At 42.2% G+C, this 20,483-nt stretch overlaps 1 protein-coding gene across 2 annotated transcripts; it reads left to right on the forward strand.

The window, feature by feature from the left end:
* Nucleotides 1–8,647: 8,647 nt before the first annotated feature.
* Nucleotides 8,648–17,721, forward strand: LOC120457042 (homeobox protein B-H2). 2 transcript variants are annotated; one of them, XM_039644210.1, is made up of 3 exons: nt 8,648–10,028; nt 15,024–15,276; nt 16,858–17,721. In XM_039644210.1, the coding sequence occupies exons 1-3, from the start codon at nt 8,939–8,941 to the stop codon at nt 17,534–17,536; spliced, it is 2,022 nt and encodes a 673-aa protein (XP_039500144.1). In that variant the 5' UTR covers nt 8,648–8,938; the 3' UTR covers nt 17,537–17,721. The 2 variants fall into 2 exon arrangements, with proteins under 2 accessions (XP_039500144.1, XP_039500145.1); XM_039644211.1 differs by lacking the exon at nt 8,648–10,028 and adding an exon at nt 14,846–14,952.
* Nucleotides 17,722–20,483: the final 2,762 nt, after the last annotated feature.

Raw genomic sequence — 20,483 nt, forward strand, 5'->3', positions numbered from 1 at the left:
CGCCCATGCAACGAGCAGCGTGAGGGGGAGGGGATTCTAGGAATATGCGAATATCTATGTAAGTATGTACATACATATGTACATATGTGTGTTCGCACATAGGGTGCAGGGTTGTGGGGGGGTGGTGAGCGGTACGAAGGGCAGGATGAGCGGACTGGGATGCCGTCATGTCATGGACAATCAAATCAAAAAGGCGTCAAAGCACAAGTCCTCTCCAGCACCCCCCCTCCCCTCATCTCACCCACCCAACATCCTGCCATTCGATTTGCCATCTCGCTCTGGCGCAAATTGCGCGTTTTCTCGTTTCATGTAACATTGTAAAATTGCATTTGCTCCTTCATGAGGTCCCTATATCCTATATATTCCACCCCTCCCCCCAACCACCATGCTACTACCTACTTGTTGTTCGCAAATTCAGATTATGATTTGATTGGCAAACAAGGGTTGGGGATTTTGGGTCCTGGACGCGAGACCCCGGCCTATTTGATATTCATAGATTGGGAATTACAAGCAGCCATTGGCAATTGTCAACAATCTTTTACACACTCAGCCAGAGGCGTAGAAACAGGGGGGCTAAAGAGGATTTCGGTGTAAGTTTGTTCCTGTTTCCTAAGGTACAAAGTACCAACTTATAGGTTCAAATGCTGCATCCACCAAAACATTTAAATTACTTTTTAAAATGTATTTTCTTAGAAATCGGTTTCGCAATGAACTCAAAATTCCAGATGATCACCAAAATAGTTGCCACTAAATAGTTCCAAAGTTCTCACAGGCTTTGGTAACTAAAATATGCTATTATCATATTATGTCGAGGATCCTGGGACTTAATATTTAGTAAGATAAATATGGCATAAGCTTACATATATTACAGGTAGTTTCTAAATCCCTTTTGGGGCATCTAAACCCCCTTGCACGCCACTGCCCCACTCCCATTGGCACTCACACAAGGGCACGTGCTGATGTCAAGTTGTTACAACGCCGGCAATTTGTTTGTTCATTTTCGTTTCGTTTCATTTGTTTTTGCCCTCGCCGGATTTTCATCGCAGCAGGAAAAGTGCGGGGTGGGATGGGGTGGGGGGGCGTGTCAATTGGAAAAGCAAATAAAGATGAAAACAGCCCGGTATTCAGACCGCTGGGGTTTGAGGGGAAGTGGGAAGTGGGCCAACTAGTCCTAGGCCATTCGGCATTTGGTGTGAAAAACAGAAATATGAAATATTCGCTGCCAGCAAGCCAAGTTAATACATGTCGTTTGTGGCCTAAGCCAGAGTTTCATTTTCAGGATAGAACTCATTTTAAAATGCAAACAAAATTGTGTGAATTTAATTTTGTATCTTTATGAAGTTATAAAGTTACAAGCAAAAGGAAAACTATTTAATAAATCATTAATCCATTTTGTTAAATAACTTACAATCGCTTCTATGTACGAATTTACAATATTAGCCAGTGAATTTAGCCTACGCTTTTCCGCGAGCTCCTTTTGAAATCAGGTTATTTTCCGGAGGCTTTTGATTTATTTGCCAAAGTCGCATTCCAATCGAGTTAAGCCCCGCCGAAGTCCGAAGTCTCCGCCTCCCACAAGTTGGAGCCCATTAAATGCATAAAACAATTGCCAGACAGTTTGACGCTGTTGGGAAACCTCGAAATGCAATTTGTGCTTCCAAATGCACTGAGAGAAACTCAGGTTCTAACCAAGTATATGTGATATATAACAAGAACTCGGGGTAAAACTGAAATGCAAGCTAACTAGCTGAAAAGTGCAAGTTCCTATAATCCAGAGCAACTTAAGTGCACATATGTGTTTATTAGTAAGTAGTTTAAATATTACTAATAAATATAAATATTAATTATTTAAATATTACTAATAAATATAAATATTAATTATTTAAATATTACTAATAAATATAAATATTAATTATTTAAATATTACTAATAAGTACCATATAAAAATTAATTATTTAAATATTACTAATAAGTATAAATATTAATTATTTAAATATTACTAATAAGTATAAATATTAATTATTTAAATATTACTAATAAATATAAATATTAATTATTTAAATATTACTAATAAGTATAAATATTAATTATTTAAATATTACTAACAAGTATAAATATTAATTATTTAAGTATTACTATTAAGTATAAATATTTATTAATTATAATAAAATAAATAATTATTAAAACTATATATTTCGATCTTCATTTGAGCCAAGTTTTGCAGCAAACGCTCTATTGCTTGCACATAGAACTTGACTACATCTCATTGCAGTTTTTCTTTCTTTCTGTGTCGATTTAGGCCCAGTTTTGATTCGATTCAACGCGGCTCGATCCAATCCGATCCAACCCGGTTCAATTCGATTCAATTCAATTCGATTCGATTCGATTCCGTCCATTCTGTCCAGCTTGGTGGTCGATTTTTATGAGCGGCGCGCGCTGACAGCTTAAAAGTCTCTTAGCATGAAAAATATTGTCAACGCCAAATGGCGATATTCTCGGCCGTTGTTTCGGATTGTGAATTGTGGGTTGTGGAAAGGTGAGTTCAGTTAAGTTGGGGCAAGTTAAGGTAAGGTAAGGTAAGGCGGGGAAAACTTTCTGACCGCTGATGTGGCGAGGCGATAAGATTTTGATAGGGGCCCCGATTTATGCGAGGCAGCCAGCCAGGACTTTTAACTTATCGTCCGCAGCTGACAATCAAACAACGTATCGCCTGCCACGGCATTAGGGGCACTCATAATTACCTCACTCGAATCACTAAAGTCCGAGTAGCAGACTCCGAGAATATATCCAATTCATATGGATTGGAGTGGGCTTAAAATCGTATCGAAGTTGGGGCGAGTAAATTAATTTCACAAATTGTGCGGCGATAAATTCGATTTCAGATACTAACTCTAACCCGTTGGCGTTCGTTTCCCCGTTTTCCCCGTTGGCCGTTGGCCTTTTAAACAAACATGATTTTGTACTCTTATTTTATGCCATATTTAAACTGATTTAATTTGATGCTCTCGGTCTCGCCTTTCGATTGGCTTTTTTATGAATAGTCCATAGTCCACAGTCCACAGTTGATGGTCTATGGGAATTAGCATAAAACTCGAAATTACCCCGCCCGGGGAAAAGTCTTTCGCCTCGGTCCAATCTCATTTCTCGCCTTTATTTGTGGCTCTTTTTGTACGATTTTGTCAGTGGGCCTTTGTTTCGACCATCGACCATCGGCCATCATGATATATAACAGGCGATAAGCCTAATCGGCCCAATGCGAGCATATATCATTTGTTTGGGGAGGGGTTTTAATTACCAGAGTGTTGTCATCCAAGTAAACACACATTTTTTATGCAACTTCAATGTTCGACTCACAGGAATTATAAGTATAAAAAATCAGAGCTGAATTGCTTAATAGTTTATTTTACTTTTAAATTAGCAATAGATATATTTCAAGTATAAGAAAGTATACATATATTCCAAATGGAATTATAGGATCTTTGCAAGTTTCTAGTACATCTAAGTAGCCATCAATTTAGAAAGTGACGATTTAATCGATATCTCTCTCTGGTTTCTGGTGCGACTTCCTTTCGGGAATCTAAACCAATTAGTCTGGCCAAGATATCAACTCCTCAAACTGCCCAAAAATATTTCCCTAATTTAGCTGGTGAATGAATTCCCGAAAAATGTTTATAAACTTCAACGGGGGGCAACTAACAACTAACGAGGGTCGATATGATGGTCAAACGTCAATATTATTAAATATAAATGCAACGAGAATAACAACACAGTTCCCAAAGATGACTGATGAAACGATGAAAAGAGCCGCGGTTGCTGCTTTTTTAACTTATATTTATTTATTTTGGTTATTTTGTGTTTTTTTTTTTTGTATTTGCCGTGTGTTTTAAATGCGGACGCGACATTGCGTGATGAACAAACGTCGAGCATTTCTCAATGGGATCAACGAAATGATTGTATGGGGAAGGGAAACCCTCTCGAAAGCCGAAAACTGAAGAGCGAAATGAAATGACATGACGTGTTGTTATTAAGCCGCATAATCAAAACAAAAACCATTGAGAACGCTATAGTGCAGTCCCTCGACTATCAGATACCCATTACTGCGCTACTTGGAGTGCAAGGAATAAATTTGAAAGGAAATCACAGACTAATCAAGAATGTCTATGGACTCTATCTGTTACATACTAATCAAGTAAATAGCATGCCCTCTTGCTCTGCGGGTAACGGGTATAACAGAGCCCCAGGTTTTATGAATGAGCAAAGAGTTTCTGCCTGGCTGGCCTACTAGAGCCGAAGCAGGAATTTAGGGCCCGAAAGGCCACTCCCTCGATCGAGAAGAACAGTGGTTAAATCTTGGGATTGGTAACAAACAGCTCCTTGAATGTGTTTCTAATTTACTGGATACAATTTAGATTACTCTGCTGATTTATGGAAAACATAGACTGCTTTAAGAAATATTTATGAAGTTGGTAGATTATTTATATATTAAATAAAGAGATTAACAGCTTTTATACACAGTATATGGCACTTAAGTCTATACATACAACAGATGTTTTTAAGATGTATCTTTTTGATCAGAGTATTTGCTCATACTTAATCATACTCGTTGCAGTTCTCTGATCCTTACAACTATGCATGTATTTCTACTATACTATATACTATATTATACGATAGATACGATTTCAAACTGATCATCGTGTAAGAATAGATCCTTACAACTATGCATGTATTTCTACTATACTATATACTATATTATACGATAGATACGATTTCGAACTGATCATCCAGTTACAATAGATCCTTACCACTGTGCAGCGCAGCGAGACCCCTTTGAACCAATGTCGGCAGCATCAAGGCGATTAGCGAAAAGCGGTAAATGTTGTGTTAAACCTCAATTAAGATCCAACGCGGGGGATGGGGGGCTACGGGTATCTGGATATCTGTGGATATGTGGATATCTCGCGTGGAGGGAGCCGAGGAAACGGGGGATCTCAACCAGGTAGACAGGGTAGACGCCAACCAACAGGATGTTAAACTCTTTCGGGCAATTTGAATTCGCTTTGACTGACGCCACACGCCAGGGTCAGCTCAGCGCTCAGAGGATTTACGATCCAAATACGAATACGAATGCGAATACAAATATGAATGTGAATACGAATGCGAATCCGCATCCGTATCCGAACTGCTAAATGATCTCACACAGGTCGACGACGACGAATGGCGCCTAGAAGGTGCATATCATACATATATGGTGTTCTGCTGGAAATTTCCCCCCTCACTGTGGACCCCTGTTAAGTGCTTTTTAATTTGTTTGCATTCGAAATGCGAAATCCGAATTCCCTGTGTTCCGCTTTTATCGGGAATCAAGTGAGCTGAGTGCAATTACGACACCTTCAAAAAGCCAACGGCCCAGGATGCGGAGGATGCGGAGGATACTCAGATACTCAGATACTCATCCTCAAGGCACTTAAGCGCATCCCCGGGGGGTTGTTCCACCCACTTTTCAGCCACTTTCCACCGCTTGCCACCCACCACCCACCACCCACCAGCCATCGCAATCTGTGGGTGGTGGTGAGTGGCACTGGCTAATTAAAATTACTTTCCACGGCGACACTCGGAAATTTACTAGTGAGCTGCTGATGGTGGGAGGAGGAGGAGGAGGAGGAGGAGGAGGAGGAGGAGGAGGAGGAGGAGGAGGAGGAGGGGGTGGGTTTGGGTGTGGGGGTCACGTTAATGGTCAGCTGGTCAGTTTGCAGCCACTCTTAATGAGCGTCCCCAGTCATTTGCTTGGGAGCGAGACCTTCTCGCACCGCCAACTGCGTATTTGTCATTTTTAATGTCTTTTTAAACCACGCGAAAGCTGAACCACACTTCCACTGCAACGGCCACTCTGACTATCCTATCCGAACTGGGCTTCCAGCGATGATGGGGTTCTGAAAGTTGGTACTCGGCGTTAATAACTCCATTGATTGGGAATTACTTTAATTTTGGTGGGATCTGTTGAGTTATAAGGATGATATGTGTGACTCTTTAAAGGAGGAAGCTATTAAATGGTGGCATCATTCTGAAAATTGGTACTCGAAATCTCAAGTATCTTATGGTTCCTTTCATGCTCGCTGAGATAATCTTGAGAGCTTGGGATTATCTAATAATACCCTATATTATATCTATACCCTATAGTATATATCTATACATATAATAGAATTGATTGAGAATTTCAAGTAAAGCCAACAAATTACAACTTCTCCTCCTCAGTTAGAGTATTTCTCAGTCGTATTTGCACGTTTCCCATTTACAGCGAGCTCATCTTTAATTAACTTATTTCGCTGCTGTGTATTATATTTCGCTTTGTAGCCGCTGAACGAGCGGCAAGTGCCGTTAGTTGGAGCCCGACAAAATGGCGGACGCAGCTGGAAAAGCTGGAAAATGAAAATACGTCGAATATCCGTGGGATTTTCGGTGATTGCGAGTGCGGGCGGCGAATGCGAGTGGCGAAAGTCAAGTTGCCTCATTAGCAGGCAAAGGGAATGCTGAGAGATAAATTATTGTCACATTTTTACGGAAACCTCATTAATGGGGTGGTCGTGTTTCCAACTCCGGAGGAAGAGAGAGTGGGAGCCAGTTACTTTTAGATGGATAGGCTTGGGGGAGTTCCAATTAAAATTAGAACACGTGCAGTAAGCACCGATTTCTGAGGATTTCTAGTACTTATCCATATAATATATATTACAATATATATAATATAATAATATATATTTCAGGAACTTGTCCTATTTATTTTGCATTCCATGTTATTTTCTTTAAAACATAGTAATAGTTCTACAAGTAACTAAATTGGAATTTAGTATGAAATATATTTAGAAAGATTAGGAGAGCTATATGACATCATGCCACCTTCTATTCATGTTTCATATCCATTAATGCCATATGGTATGTTGCAGGAAAATCAATCTTATGGCTTATGCAGTGGGAATACCAATTGCAGCCAACGATCCCGGTCACGTCTTCGTTTTCCTGTTCCAGCCCGATCGTTTGTCAGGTCGTAAATGCTTGGGATATGTCTATGATTAGGCCACTTCATTCGTGGAAGCGTTTGGCGACAGGAACTCGGAGACATACCAATGGTACTACTAATACCCGACAATTGCAGCCGTGAGGCCATTTTGAAAGGCTAACCATACAATGAGCATGTGGCAGCGGCAGCATCCGCCTCCAGGCGCCAAAGACGGCCTCCTCGAGCAGCTCCTGCTAGTCCAAAGGGATGGGGTGGGGGGGTTTGGAGCCTTCCCCCTGCTCAGTATACCAAGTATACACCATATACAGCCCCCTTTTGGATACCCACGCCCCTGAGACCCATTCACTTGCACATTAGGCAGCAAATTGACATCGATACAAGAAGTAAACCAGAAGTGAGTGGAAAGAGAGGGCACTATCGCGTGCGAGAGAGAGAGCGACAGAGCAGCGTGCAGCATTTAACTGCTGCCAATTTACTGTTTAAATGCCAAACAAAAAGTGTTAACAAGCGCAAAAATAACAAAAGACACCAACAACAAAGTACGCAGAGCGAGAGGGCCTGAGGCCAGAGCCACAGGCGGTCGGGCAATGGGCCAAAGCGAGACGGACGGATGTCGTGCCGCCTGCCTCTCGCTCGCACGAACCAGTTTAAGGGGGCGTGGCCTGGCCTGGCCTGGCACAAAACAGGGTTGACAGCATCCCATCCATCCATCTTGCCATCCGGATATCTGTCCATCAGATACAACAGCAACAACAGAAGTGGAAGCAGCAGCAAAGGCAGCAGCTGCCCTGCTGCCATAATCGTGTTGAGTTGCCAGCTGCCATAAAAAGTTTATGGCAAGTCGCGCTGGGCAGGGAAACCATCTAAAACAGAGCGATTATACAAATGTTTTATTAAGGATTCCTGTCACCATTCCTGTAGAAACTACTTTTAGTAAATTAGTAATTATATTAAATATAATAGAAAGGAAATTAATAAATGTTTCCCAAGCATATTATTTTTGTGAATATATCTCGCGATCAAACTTCGATTTGAAGTCGATTTTGCAAGCACTTAAAAATTATATAAAATAAACTAAAATACTTAACATAATAAACATATCTTTTTTAAAAATTTTTTTTTTAAATATGAACTCTATTTATTTAAGAAATATAAAGTTAGTTGCGATACTTTTCAGCTGGTTGCAATTTGAAACAGCCAACTTCACCACGCGCCATAAAAATAACCGTTAGGCGTGCGGCCATTGCCGGCGGGAACTCACCACGGTGGCAGACTTGAGTGCCGCTGATTGAAGCCTAATGAATGTCAATTGCTGCCAATTACGACCAATAAGTGCGGGCAATAAATGTGGGCAGCCGTGGGTGCGAGCGAATGCGAGAGAGAGCGGGCGACAGAGAGGGAAACTCACCACACCGCCACTTGGCCCGGTCAATGGGCGAAAAAGAGACGACGACAGGTGGCAGCTGATGGGAAGCGGTGGCTCAACTGGTTTTTGCCTTACTGTTGTTGCTGCTGTTGTTGTTGCTGCTGTTGTTGTTGCTGCTGTTGTTGCTGCTGCTGTTGTTGCTGCTGCTGCTGCGGCTGGCAGCTGCTGTTGCTGGCAGCAAGTTTCAGTTTCGGTCGAAAGCCAAAGGCGAGCGGTTGTTGCTCCGCTTTTGAACACCACAAAGTGCGCGCACCTCAGCGACATTTGCGTTTAGAATCCAGTTGAGCCAAGCGAACGTTTACTGCAACAGCAACAGCAACAGCAACAACAAGAACTTGAACAAGTTAACGAATTAAATGAGAACAGCTAACAATTATCAGCAATTAACTGAAGAAGAAGTGCTTGAAACTCGCGTTACACGTACAGAGCTACACACATTTGTTTTTTTTCGGTGCAAAGTGCAGGTGCAGCAGCAGCGCGGAATCGTCGGCTAACCACACATGACCACAATGCCACCGGAAATGTCCGCAACAACGGCAGCTCCCGTTGGCAGTGCACCGAGTGCCACCGCTCATCATCCCGCTGCCGTCGGCGGCGGTATGCCGCGTCCAGCTTCCCCGGCCGTCGGCAGCAACACCACAACAGCGACGGCCACAACGGCGACGCGATCCCGCTTCATGATCACCGATATTCTGGCTGGAGCGGCAGCCGCATCGGCGGCGGCAGCAGCAGCAGCGGCCGCCCTGGCAGCCGCCTCTTCCGGCGGTGGGCGTGGCAGTCCGACGGACTCGGAGCGGGAGCAATCGCTGGTCGCCCAGCATCACCACCACCATCACCAGCACCAACAGCAGCAGCAGCAGCAACAGCATCATCAGCAGCAGCAGCAGCAGCAGCAGCAACATCAGCAGGCTGCCCTGCAACAGTACATCGTGCAACAGCAGCAGTTGCTGCGCTTTGAACGCGAGAGGGAGCGGGAACGGGAGCGGGAACACTATAGGGAGAGGCATTCGCCGCCCGGCAACAACCCCTATGCCCACCACCCCATGCCACCCCATTTGCTCGCCCACTTTCCGCCCGCCCACTACGCCGTGCTGCAGCAACAACAGCAGCAGCAACAGCAGCAGCAGCAGCAGCAGCAACATCCCCACCCGCATCACCTGCAGCTGGAGAGGGAACGTTTGGAGGCACTGCATCGGCATGGCCACGGACTGCCCGGCGATCCTGGCCAGCATTTGAGCCACTTGAGCCACCTGAGCCACCAGCAGCACCATCCGCATCTGCATCATTCCATGCACGATGAGCGCTCCCGTTCGCCGCTGATGCTGCAGCAATTGGGCGGCGGTGGCAGTGGCAATGGCAGCAGCAGCAACAACAACAACAGCAGCAGCAGTGCCAGCAACAACAACAACAACAACAACAACAACAACAACAGTGCTAGTGCCAACAGCAACATCATCGGCGGCAACAGCAGCAGCAACAGCAACAACAACAATGGCAGTGGCAACGGCAACATGTTGCTCGGCGGAGCAGGCAGCAGCATCAGCGGCGATCAGGCGAGCACCATCGACGACAGCGACAGCGATGATTGCGGTAAGTCGGTGATATGAATCGAAATCTATATAGTCGGGGATATATATCGAATATACATATATGTATATATATATATAGCAGAATGCCTTTAAGAGACTTGTCTGCCACTTGGATAGGAATAGATGATGTAGTGAAGAACAGCACTAAGTGCGGAGTATATATATTTATATAGAATGATTTCAAATATAGAAGTAATGTGTGGTAACTAATGTAAAGTTGTTAATTGTTATAGTGCTGTTTTTAACATTCACAAAGAAAGAACGCATGCTTAGAATCTCAATTAGGCTATTTTTGACAGGTACATACATATAAACGCAATATCATCGTGCATTAGTATCAGTATTCAAATAAAAGCCAATCAAAATGTAGCTAATGTGTGTATTCAAGTCACAGTCAATTTCCATACAAAGTTAAAGGAAGTAAATAAAGGTAATTATCATTAAAACAAGTTCCATTAACAAACTTTACCAAAGTTCCACTGTACAAGCAACTTTATTTAACGAAAATCGCTTTTATGTCTATAGAGAAACATATTTATAAACATACACCTAAATTACACCAAATATTTAATAAAATTCGATTCGGCTGCTTCGGTTTTCGTTTTCAAGTGGATCTCGAAAGCAATTTACACCTAGCCATCTGACCCCTGACTTCGCACCACTTAAAATTTACGATTTTCCCCGCGACCGAGATATATCATATATTGAGTGCTAAGCGTGGTTGTTTTTCCTCTTGTTTTTGTCGTTTTTGTTGTGGCTGTTGTGGCTGTTGGCTAATAGATAACGGCCAACAACAACCGCCACAACAACCACCGTAAATTGTGAGGCTCGAACGGGGAAAATGCTGGGTTGATAGGCGAAGACTCGAAACATACAGGTGAGTTTCAGTCTGAGTCTGAGACTGAGGCAGGTGTCTCAGGTTGTGTCTCTTTCCCTCTCCCTCTCGCTGTGTATGTCTGTCTTTTTCTGTTTTCTTTTTTTTTTATATCCCCCTCTACTTCTTGGCCAGATTAGCCAAGTGTGCGCTTATTTTCAGCTTATTTCCCAGTCAAAACTGTCAACGGAATACCCTTGAGTGCCACGCCCCGCGCGCCACCACCCTTGTTTTGCATGCAACAATCTAATTGATTTTGTTGCAGGTTTTAGTTTTGCTTTTTTCCTCTCGTTAAGTGCTTTTAAACGATATGCAAATTATAACAAATTACTATTAAATAGCCGTAATCGTGCGTTCGCAATTGATTTGCAGTAATATCATTTAGAAAGGCCGAGAACGTGCTGAAATATATATTTATTTTAAAGAGCATGGAAATCGGAATTACAGGAATGGAATGTTGATTTCCCTAGAATAATATGGTCAAAAAATATGTGTGTTTTTATTATAGAGACTTACATTTTTTGCTGTACATATACTTTTTAATGAAAACCCCAGAAAAGATGATAAAATGGATTGTTCTCTATTTTTGGATGGCTAAATTGCCGACTAATTTGACTTATTTTAATAATTGCTCGTTCTCAATTTAGAATTTTTAACGATAATTTTAAAGCTAAGCAATTTTGTTTCAATCAAAGCTTGCCCAATTTCATGGACAATTTTCACATTTACGTGTGTGTTTTTTTTTGACTTGTGCCAAAATCAATTAACAAATTAAACTATAACCAAAAAGCGGAGATTTCTCCCTCCAAGTGACCCCCTTCTGTTTTGACTTCCCGCTGTCAATTTTTCCAAACGAAATTGCCTTGACTTGAGCCACAAGCCATAAGCCACGCCGTGCCACACACACACGCAAATAAATAAAAACCCAAATAAAACTGAAGAAATCAAAATCAAAATCAAAATTAAATTTAATCTGCTGGCTGGGCAGCCGAACAACCCACACACAGTCTCCACAAAAAATAAACACCCATTGACATTCTCGCTTTCTCTCTCGCTCTTTCATGAAGAACCCACGCTGAGAAAGATACAAAAAATAAAAAGAGGAGAAAAAAACTACGAGACGGGTAAGGGTATTCTCAAAATATAACATTTCGATGCCCTTCGCAGTGAAGTTTACTCAAATAATAAACATGAACAATTAGTTATTAGACTAGCTAACCAAAGTTTGAAAACCAAGTAGAAAGGAATAGCCTGATGTGCGGAGAAAGAGAGGGATATGCTAATGCAATGCACTCAATACTCGCGTGTCACTTGAGACGCGTGCGAGCGACAGTTGTTGCTCTTTCTTGCGCTCCCTCCTTCTCCGCCTCTTTGCTCACCTCTTTCTTAGTCTTCTCCTTCTTTTATCCTTGTTTTTTTTTTTTTACTCATCTTGGCGTTTTTTACGAGGCTCAAACGTGAATCCTTCGCACCGCGTTTGAAATTGACCCAAAAGCTTGTTCGCTGCCCAACGAACCGTACACTGATCGAAAAAGGGGGGAGCTCGAGAAATAATCGGTGAGTCTGGATGATAGACGGGGTAACTCCTGCCACTTCAATGCCTCCATCGAGTGCCACAAAAAAAAAAAGGAGAAGGCGAAAAGAGTTTCAATATTGAAATTGATATTTTCGGGCATCGCATTTCACATATTTACGTATTTTGGCATTTGTGGAATGCCAGACTTTTGCTTTGGCTTCCAAGATCACGTATTCATATGCGGTGTACGGGTATGTGGCTCCAAACAGGACAGACAAAGCTCATCCACTTAATCCACAAAATGTTTAATGGATATCCACGAAAAATTCACGAAATTCACGTGCGCCACAAAGAAGCGCAAAAGCGATTCAAGTTCGTTGCCCAAGTCTTTTGTTTCTATTTTGCTGTCTGCTGTCTGCTGTCTGCTTCTGCTTTTCGGCACCGCTTCTTATTTATATTATTTAAGTTTTGATTGATATGCTGGCATATGCCCTAACCGAGGTGTTTCATGGTTAGATAATGAGAGCCTTAAGCTTTTTGATGGCTTGGTTAAATTAGAAAAACAGTTTTTTAAGAAACAAGCTGCGATTATTATTCGAACTAGCATGAACTGCTTTAAGCACAAGGTTCTCATAGTTAATTGTAGAGCAGTAAAGGCTTCGTTGTTGATTTTCCAACATCATTTTCCAGCCGTTTTCCGTGAAGGAAATGTTGAATCGCATACCCAACAGCCACAATAATAATTACAAATTATAATGCAGGTAACACGAAAAGCCAACCACCGTTATGTAAGCCCACTCGCTTCTCATGTTGCTGCTGCACTTGCAACGTTTTCTGTTGCTGCCGTTGTTGTTGCTGTTGTTGTTGTTGTTACTAGACTGCACTAAACGCCAACATTATCAAAATGTTGATAAACGTTTAGCCAAAACCGTGGGCAAAGGGGGTCGCTGGGGGGGTGGTAAGTAGAAGTGGAAGTGGTCTGGAAGAAGAACATTGCTTTTATTCTTTAATTAAAATGCAAAAAGGCCAATTGCAAATGTGTTGCGGCTGCTTCTTCTTCTTCTTCTTCCCATGGTTACTGCCGCTTGCGCAATTAAAATGCAAACACAAAAAGCAGCAACTGCGAAAAAAAACTAAGTAAAGAAGGAGACGGATAGCTTTAAAGCGAAAGAGCGAGAGAGAGGGAGCAATAGGAGCTGCACACTTAAGCATGTTTAATACAGTTTAGCCACAAGCACTTAATTACAAATGCGAATGTAAAAACTGCAGACGGGGGGCTTACCATCTAAAAAAAAAAAAAAAAAAAAACAGGGGCAGGAAGGCAGAGTGAAGGAGTGAAAGAGAGGGGGCGAGTGGCGGCAGAAAGAGGGGGCACTACAAGCTGTGTAAGTGTGGAACAGAAATTGCGGAAATGCTTCGAAAGTCAAACTTCTTCGGGGAACGGTTGTTAATGCATTAAACCAACAAGAGGAGGAAGGGGGGCGGGGAGTGGGAGTTGGCACAGGAGAAAGAGGAAGCCAGAAGACGGAAGACGGGGGCGTGGCCGGCTCCAGAAAGTGCCTTCGTTATTAGTGAGGCATTCAACAAAGTAAAACAGATTTCTGATAGATTTTCAAGCTCAAGTGATTTTCGAATGCACACGCAGAGAATTTCTTAATTGTATAGATTTTTCACTTAACTTAAGCAGTTTACTGAAATTAGTTTCTTTTGTTGCTATAATAGTTAACAAGGTGCGTCGTAATATTTTTAAATATGTGTTCTTATTAGTTGCTTATATTATTTGCTTATATTATTTGTTTGTATTATTTGTTTTTATTATATTTGTTTATATTATTTGTTTATATCATTTATTTATATCATTTGTTTATATCATTTGTTTATATTATTTGTTTATATTATTTGTTTATATTATTTGTTTATATTATTTGTTTATATTATTTGCTATTGCGAATAATGTACAAACTTATTAGCAGTTATGATTAGCTGCGATAAGTAGAAAAACAATTTAGAGAAAATAAAATTTTTAAATGCTTGCCACTTCATTAAGTCACTAATAAGTACAGGTCAGGGTCGTCCTTTAGCGGCAAGCTTCACTGTGCATATCCATCAAAGTAATGCTGATAATTGTTCGTTGTTGTTGTAATTTGTGCTCATAAACTGTTTAATTGCAAATTAGCAGAAGGTAGCAGCCGCAGCAGCAGCAGCAGCAGAACCAACAACAATGTTGCCACATGCACATGCAGCAGTAGCTGCTGTTGCTGCATCTGCGGCACAGTTGCAACTGTTGCTGCAGTTGGTCTTGTTGCATGTTGGCCGGCCATAAACGAACAAAAAAGCGCGTAAATGTTGCAGAAAATTGCAAATATATGAGTGATGTTCGGGGGATATGGCAGAAATGAGGTCCCCGAGCAATAGATATCTTGACGTTTCTCCAACAAACATAGTGCACTGAGCGAAATCATTTAAGGCATTCAAATCAAAAAAGGGAATAAAAAGCGAAACTGATATTGTACAAAAATATGGATATTCGTAAAGGTTTAGTTTAGCACCTTCAATGAACCGCTTTGGACTTGCAATTCAATTTCAAACTTGTACTCCATTTGCAGGTGGCAAGGACGACGATGGCGAGGACAGTTTGAAGAACGGCAGCTCGGCGAACGGCGACTCCTCGTCGCACTTGAGTTTGAGCCTGAGCAAGAAGCAGCGGAAGGCGCGTACCGCCTTCACGGACCACCAGCTGCAGACGCTGGAGAAGTCCTTCGAGCGGCAGAAGTACCTCAGCGTGCAGGATCGCATGGAGTTGGCCAACAAGCTGGAGCTGAGCGACTGCCAGGTGAAGACCTGGTACCAGAATCGCAGGTGAGCGGCACGCTTTGTGCTTTAATGGGTATACATATATCAGAGGTGGGGGGTTTTGGTTTTTACGGGGGGCTGTCCTGAGTGTTCGGTAATCAGCGCCATTAAAGCGTTGCGCCCATTTCTTCGCGCAGTTTTCCAATAAAATTCCTCATAATGGCTAAATTTTCTTCTTTTTATTTTTTTGCTCTTCAGCATTCATCACATTATCGTTGGCTGTGCTTTTTTTTTATGCTGATTGCTTAATTTTTAGCATTTTGCGCTGAGAGTCGTTAAACGAGAAATTCTCTTTCGGTAAATGAGGCGTCTGGTTTTTGCGGTATTTTTTCCAGTGCAAGTTTGTTGCCTAAGTCTTTCGTTTTTCGTTTCGATTGCCGCCTTATTACGTTCGATCGCGTTTTATTTTCGTTTTTAATTATTGCCCAATGACTTGTCACAATTTCGAGCACAGAATGCTTACCACAACAATTGGGAATTGTGAATTGTGAACTAGGAGTGGGAGATGGGAGATGAGGAGATGGGAGATGAGGAGCTGGAAGACCAACATCTTGCGTAGCTGACGGCGCAAAACGCAACCGGATATGACCGATGGCTGTGTGAATTCTCCAAGGGGGTTGCGGGCTTTATTTTATTTTTTATACACTTTTTTTCATGTATTTTTAGATGTGAAAATAATGTGGCATGTTTTATAGGTATATATACCATCTTAGTTTCCTAAGCAAAGACATCACTGAGCTTGTTTTGCGGAAGTGTATAGTGTTTTTATAATTAGCTACGCTTTTATCATATTTCCTAAAAGTATTAATGCAAATTCATTTAGCATTACTTACACCCAGGAAGGATTTATAATTTTTAACTTCGCCTTGGCCAAACAACGAAGATAAGAATTTATTTCCTAATCCAATTTCCTTTCCGAAAGGCAGTCAGAAATTCAATGAGCATTCGGAAAAACAAACAAAAACCCTTGGCTGTCATAACCTCGTCCAAAGTCAACTCATGATATATCCCATTAGGCCGAAACACTTCACAGCTGCTGTTCGTAAGGATATTACGATGAATGGGCAAAAATTGTAAAAAAATAAACGATCCCGACCTGGTTCTAGTTCTAGTTTTGGTCGCAGTCCTGGCGCCTTGAACAATTAAAGGATTTGCCAAAAAAGAAGGGCGGGTCGCTGCCAATTAGGCCTCAGTTTTCGGTTTTCAGTTTTCAGTTTTCAGCTAGAGCTGTATTTCCAGTTTCCTTTAATTTTTTTTTTGGTGGGCTGGCACAAGATTAATGACAAAACAATTAAGTGCGAAATATAAACAGCCGGGGCGGAATTCTCCATTCCGCACGGCGGGATATTTTGGGTTGAGAGGCCTCGAATGACTCGGCATTACTATGCCATGATTAATCGAGAGAATGAAGATGAGGATGAGGACTAGGACTCGATGGCTTTCACTGCATCTTGCATTCGTTTCCTGAAAATGTTTTAAAAACAAATGGGCTTTAACAAATTTAACAGCAGATATTTTACTGAGTAAATGTTTTTATAATATATATCAAATGTTTAATTTATTTCTCTATTTTCGTTTCAATTGCAGAACCAAGTGGAAGCGCCAGACGGCGGTTGGCTTGGAACTGCTGGCCGAGGCGGGCAACTATGCGGCCTTTCAGCGGCTGTACGGCGGTGCCACGCCCTATTTGAGCGCCTGGCCGTACGCGGCCGCCGCTGCCGCCCAATCGCCCCACGGCGCCACGCCCTCCGCGATCGATATCTATTACCGCCAGGCGGCCGCAGCAGCAGCCATGCAAAAGCCCTCGCTCCCCGCCTCGTACCGCATGTATCCATCAAGTATACCGCCCGGCATGGCGCTACCGGGCATGCCCGCTCCCCCGCCCCCCGGCGCAGCGCCCATGCTTAGCGGCTACTATGCCGCTGCAGCGGCAGCGGCCGCATCCGCCGGCGCCCAACAGCAGCAGCAGCAGCAGCAGCCGCCAGCGGCATCCCGCTCACCAGCCACCAGCCAGAGCGCCAATAGCGAGGCGGACTGCGAGCGGACCAGCAGCAGCAGTCGCCAGCGCCTGATCACGCCCAGTCCGCCCCTGAATCCGGGCAGTCCGCCGCATCGGGAGCGGATCGGCGAGGAGGAGGACAGGGAGCGGGACGAGGAGCGGGACATCGAACGGGAGCGGGAGCGGGAGCGGGAAAGGGAGCGGGAAAGAGAGCGCGAACGAGAGCAGGACGAGGATGAGGACGAGGAACTGGCCCTGGAGGTCTGAGAATCCCCGAGAGAATTCATCCCTCCTCCACAGCTGGATCTCACAAATTTGTCTAAGGAAATGAGCAAGTGGGCGGTGTGTATTCGAGAACTATGAAGTATGGTGAACATCTTTTCAAAAAAGTTGGAACACAAGTGTTTTTTCTTAAATTGTAAAGCCCAAAATAAAATGGAAATACACATAGACATAGGCATGCGATTTTTAAGCATATGCAGCTGCGTTCAAGATAAAGTTTTTAGAACATATTGTATATGTGGTTTCCCCAGAACTGCAAACCTTTTTAGATATTATGTCAAAACTGTTTCTCACATTCAAAATGTCTGCAAGAGTTTTGCAACTACAAAGAAATACAAATTTAACGACCAATCGAAAGTTCATTACTCATAGAAAGTTCTTATAAACCTACCATTATTTAAGACACAGCTGTAGATAAAATGTGCTTGCTAAAAACCCTAAAAATCATGTCTGAACTGCCACTAAAAATGTACATTAAAAGATGTTTGTGGTAAACTAAATAAAACTAAAAATTTGTATAAAATCTCGAAAATATATCCACAGAATTACCCAAAAAGTAACAGTATTAGACACTACCCATGTTCATCTGTTTCCCAGAATAGCTACGCCCAGTAATTGTGAACAAAAAAACAAACGTATATATAAATCAAATTTTTTTTTCTATATTTAATTAAACCTAGCTTTAGATGCAATTTTGTACATTTTTGTAAATGATTTTTGTACATACGCAGCAGACCAACAACATAAGCAACACGATTTTTTTCCAAACAATATAGTATTTTTTTTTACAACTTTTTTTTTTTTTGTGCCTAGTCTTAAGACGTCTATTGTGTGGAGTAATAATAAAGCGAAGAAACAACAAAAAGAGCAATCCAGAACTGGCCTTTGTCTTGCACAGGACCTAAGGACTCGTCAACTGCTGAAGGACCTTTTTGCGATCCTGAGCCTAATGCGAGCTGACACACGAGCCGCCAAAGTCGCAGTCAAAATCTCGAGGGTTCGAACGCAAATCGCAACTCGCAACTCGCAATTCGCAACTCGATAGGGCCACTCGTGGAACTGTTGCATTTTGGCCTGGGAAGCGGCCACTAAACTGCTCACTTAGAAATTGTTAACATTTGCCAAGGGTCCTGGTCCTCATTCTCATCGCCGTCGTCGTCGTTCTGGCAAGAAGTGAGCCCCATCCCATCGCCAATCGCAATTCCGCTTCCGATTCCGCAAAGACGCCGCTCATCGCTCGCCGCTCGAGTGTCGAAACGTTTCTAATTGACTTGCCGGGAACGGAAGGGATTTCAATCCACCCTGCATGGAAATCAGGGGCATAGAGATGGCAGCGTGAGATGGCACTCGTGGGTTAACTGCAGCCTACATGGGTTAAAGGGTTTATGTTACCAGGTTATTGCTGGAATTCATATGGTTATACAACATGGTTACTATATGCTGCCATAAATGCATAGAGCATTATTCAGATTAGTTTAAATGTAATAAAGATACAAAATTAATATTTAATATATATTTAATATATAAATATGTTAATATGTTATTGATGAAAATAATGAAATGCCATCTTTCATTTTAGCGAAAACTATCTTGCTTATTTAATAACCAAACATACATAAATCCAAAAGCTGTCCCACCTTAAATGAACTATACATTTGCATATCCCAGTAAATTCAAACAAATATCCTTGATAGCCCGATTGAAGTGCCATCTCTAGCTGGTGAAAGGACCTACCCCGTAGCTGTTTGTTTTGGCTGTTTACATGCCGCTTGCCATTTTCGCTACTTTTATGACAATTTCAATTTCTGCACAGCGCCGCCTTGCTTAATGTTTTAATTTATGGGGTTGCGGCTAAGCGAATTCAATTTGCGCTGCCTTCGAGTGGCACACACACAAGTAGCACCACTCCTTTGCAACTCCGACACCGAGTCCTCCTCATCCTGATATTGATCCGGATACGGATGCGGATGCGGATGCGGATGCGAATCCGGATTCTCAAGCAAACTGGCTTGAATGTCGACTTTGACTTTGGAACGCTGCGTGAAGTGGCTGCGTCGTCATCCAAGTCAAGTGTCGATGGGGTATTTTTTTGTATTTTGTATTTTGGATTTTGGATTTTGGCTTCTGGATTTGTGCGTAGAGACGTCTGCATAACGCCTCTGTAACAAATTGATTATACGCCGCTGCGGTTTGAATACAACTTGGTTTTTTCGCATCGATTTGGAATTTGAAATTTTTATGAGTGCCCCGAGTTTGAGAGTTCGAGTACAAGTACTTATAAATTTATGAGTGGCCCGTCAAATCGCCAGACCGTGCGAAAGTTTTCAGGACTTTTGCTCCTTTGCTCCTTTGGTCCTTTGGGCCAGTGGGAGTCTATGCCTACATACTTGTATATATGTATACACAATCTAATGGCGGTGGTGGTGGTTATTTGCATATTTTTGTTGTCATCTCACAGTTGATTGGGCAAACAAAGTGGCTCCCAACTTTCCCAAGCTAATCCCGCAAATGGAGTTGACTCGCTCGGAAAGTCGCTAATACAAATATTGATAGTATCACTGGGTAAGTTAAGTAGGTTTAGTTATGGAATTTTGAAGTATTCCAAAAATAGGTCTAATGGATTAATCAACTAACTAGTCCTGTTATTTTGCATAATTTAGTTGCAATAAGTTTTGATGATCCGCCTAAAATAAATGTTTATGTGCATCTGGGGTATGCAAATATTATGTTTTAATGGCACTCTGATTTTCGCCCCATTTCCTCACAACAATAATATCAATTTAAATGACTATACAATTCGTTGGGTATTTCTTTTTTATATATTTATGGCTAATGTAGTTACAATATAGAGGGGATATCGGAATAGGAATATCATGAATTTAAATGACTTAGTTTGATTTTATCACTTACTTCCATGATTGCCTCCATTGTG

Source organism: Drosophila santomea, chromosome X, assembly GCF_016746245.2.
Source record: "Drosophila santomea strain STO CAGO 1482 chromosome X, Prin_Dsan_1.1, whole genome shotgun sequence".
NCBI lineage: Eukaryota > Metazoa > Arthropoda > Insecta > Diptera > Drosophilidae > Drosophila > Drosophila santomea.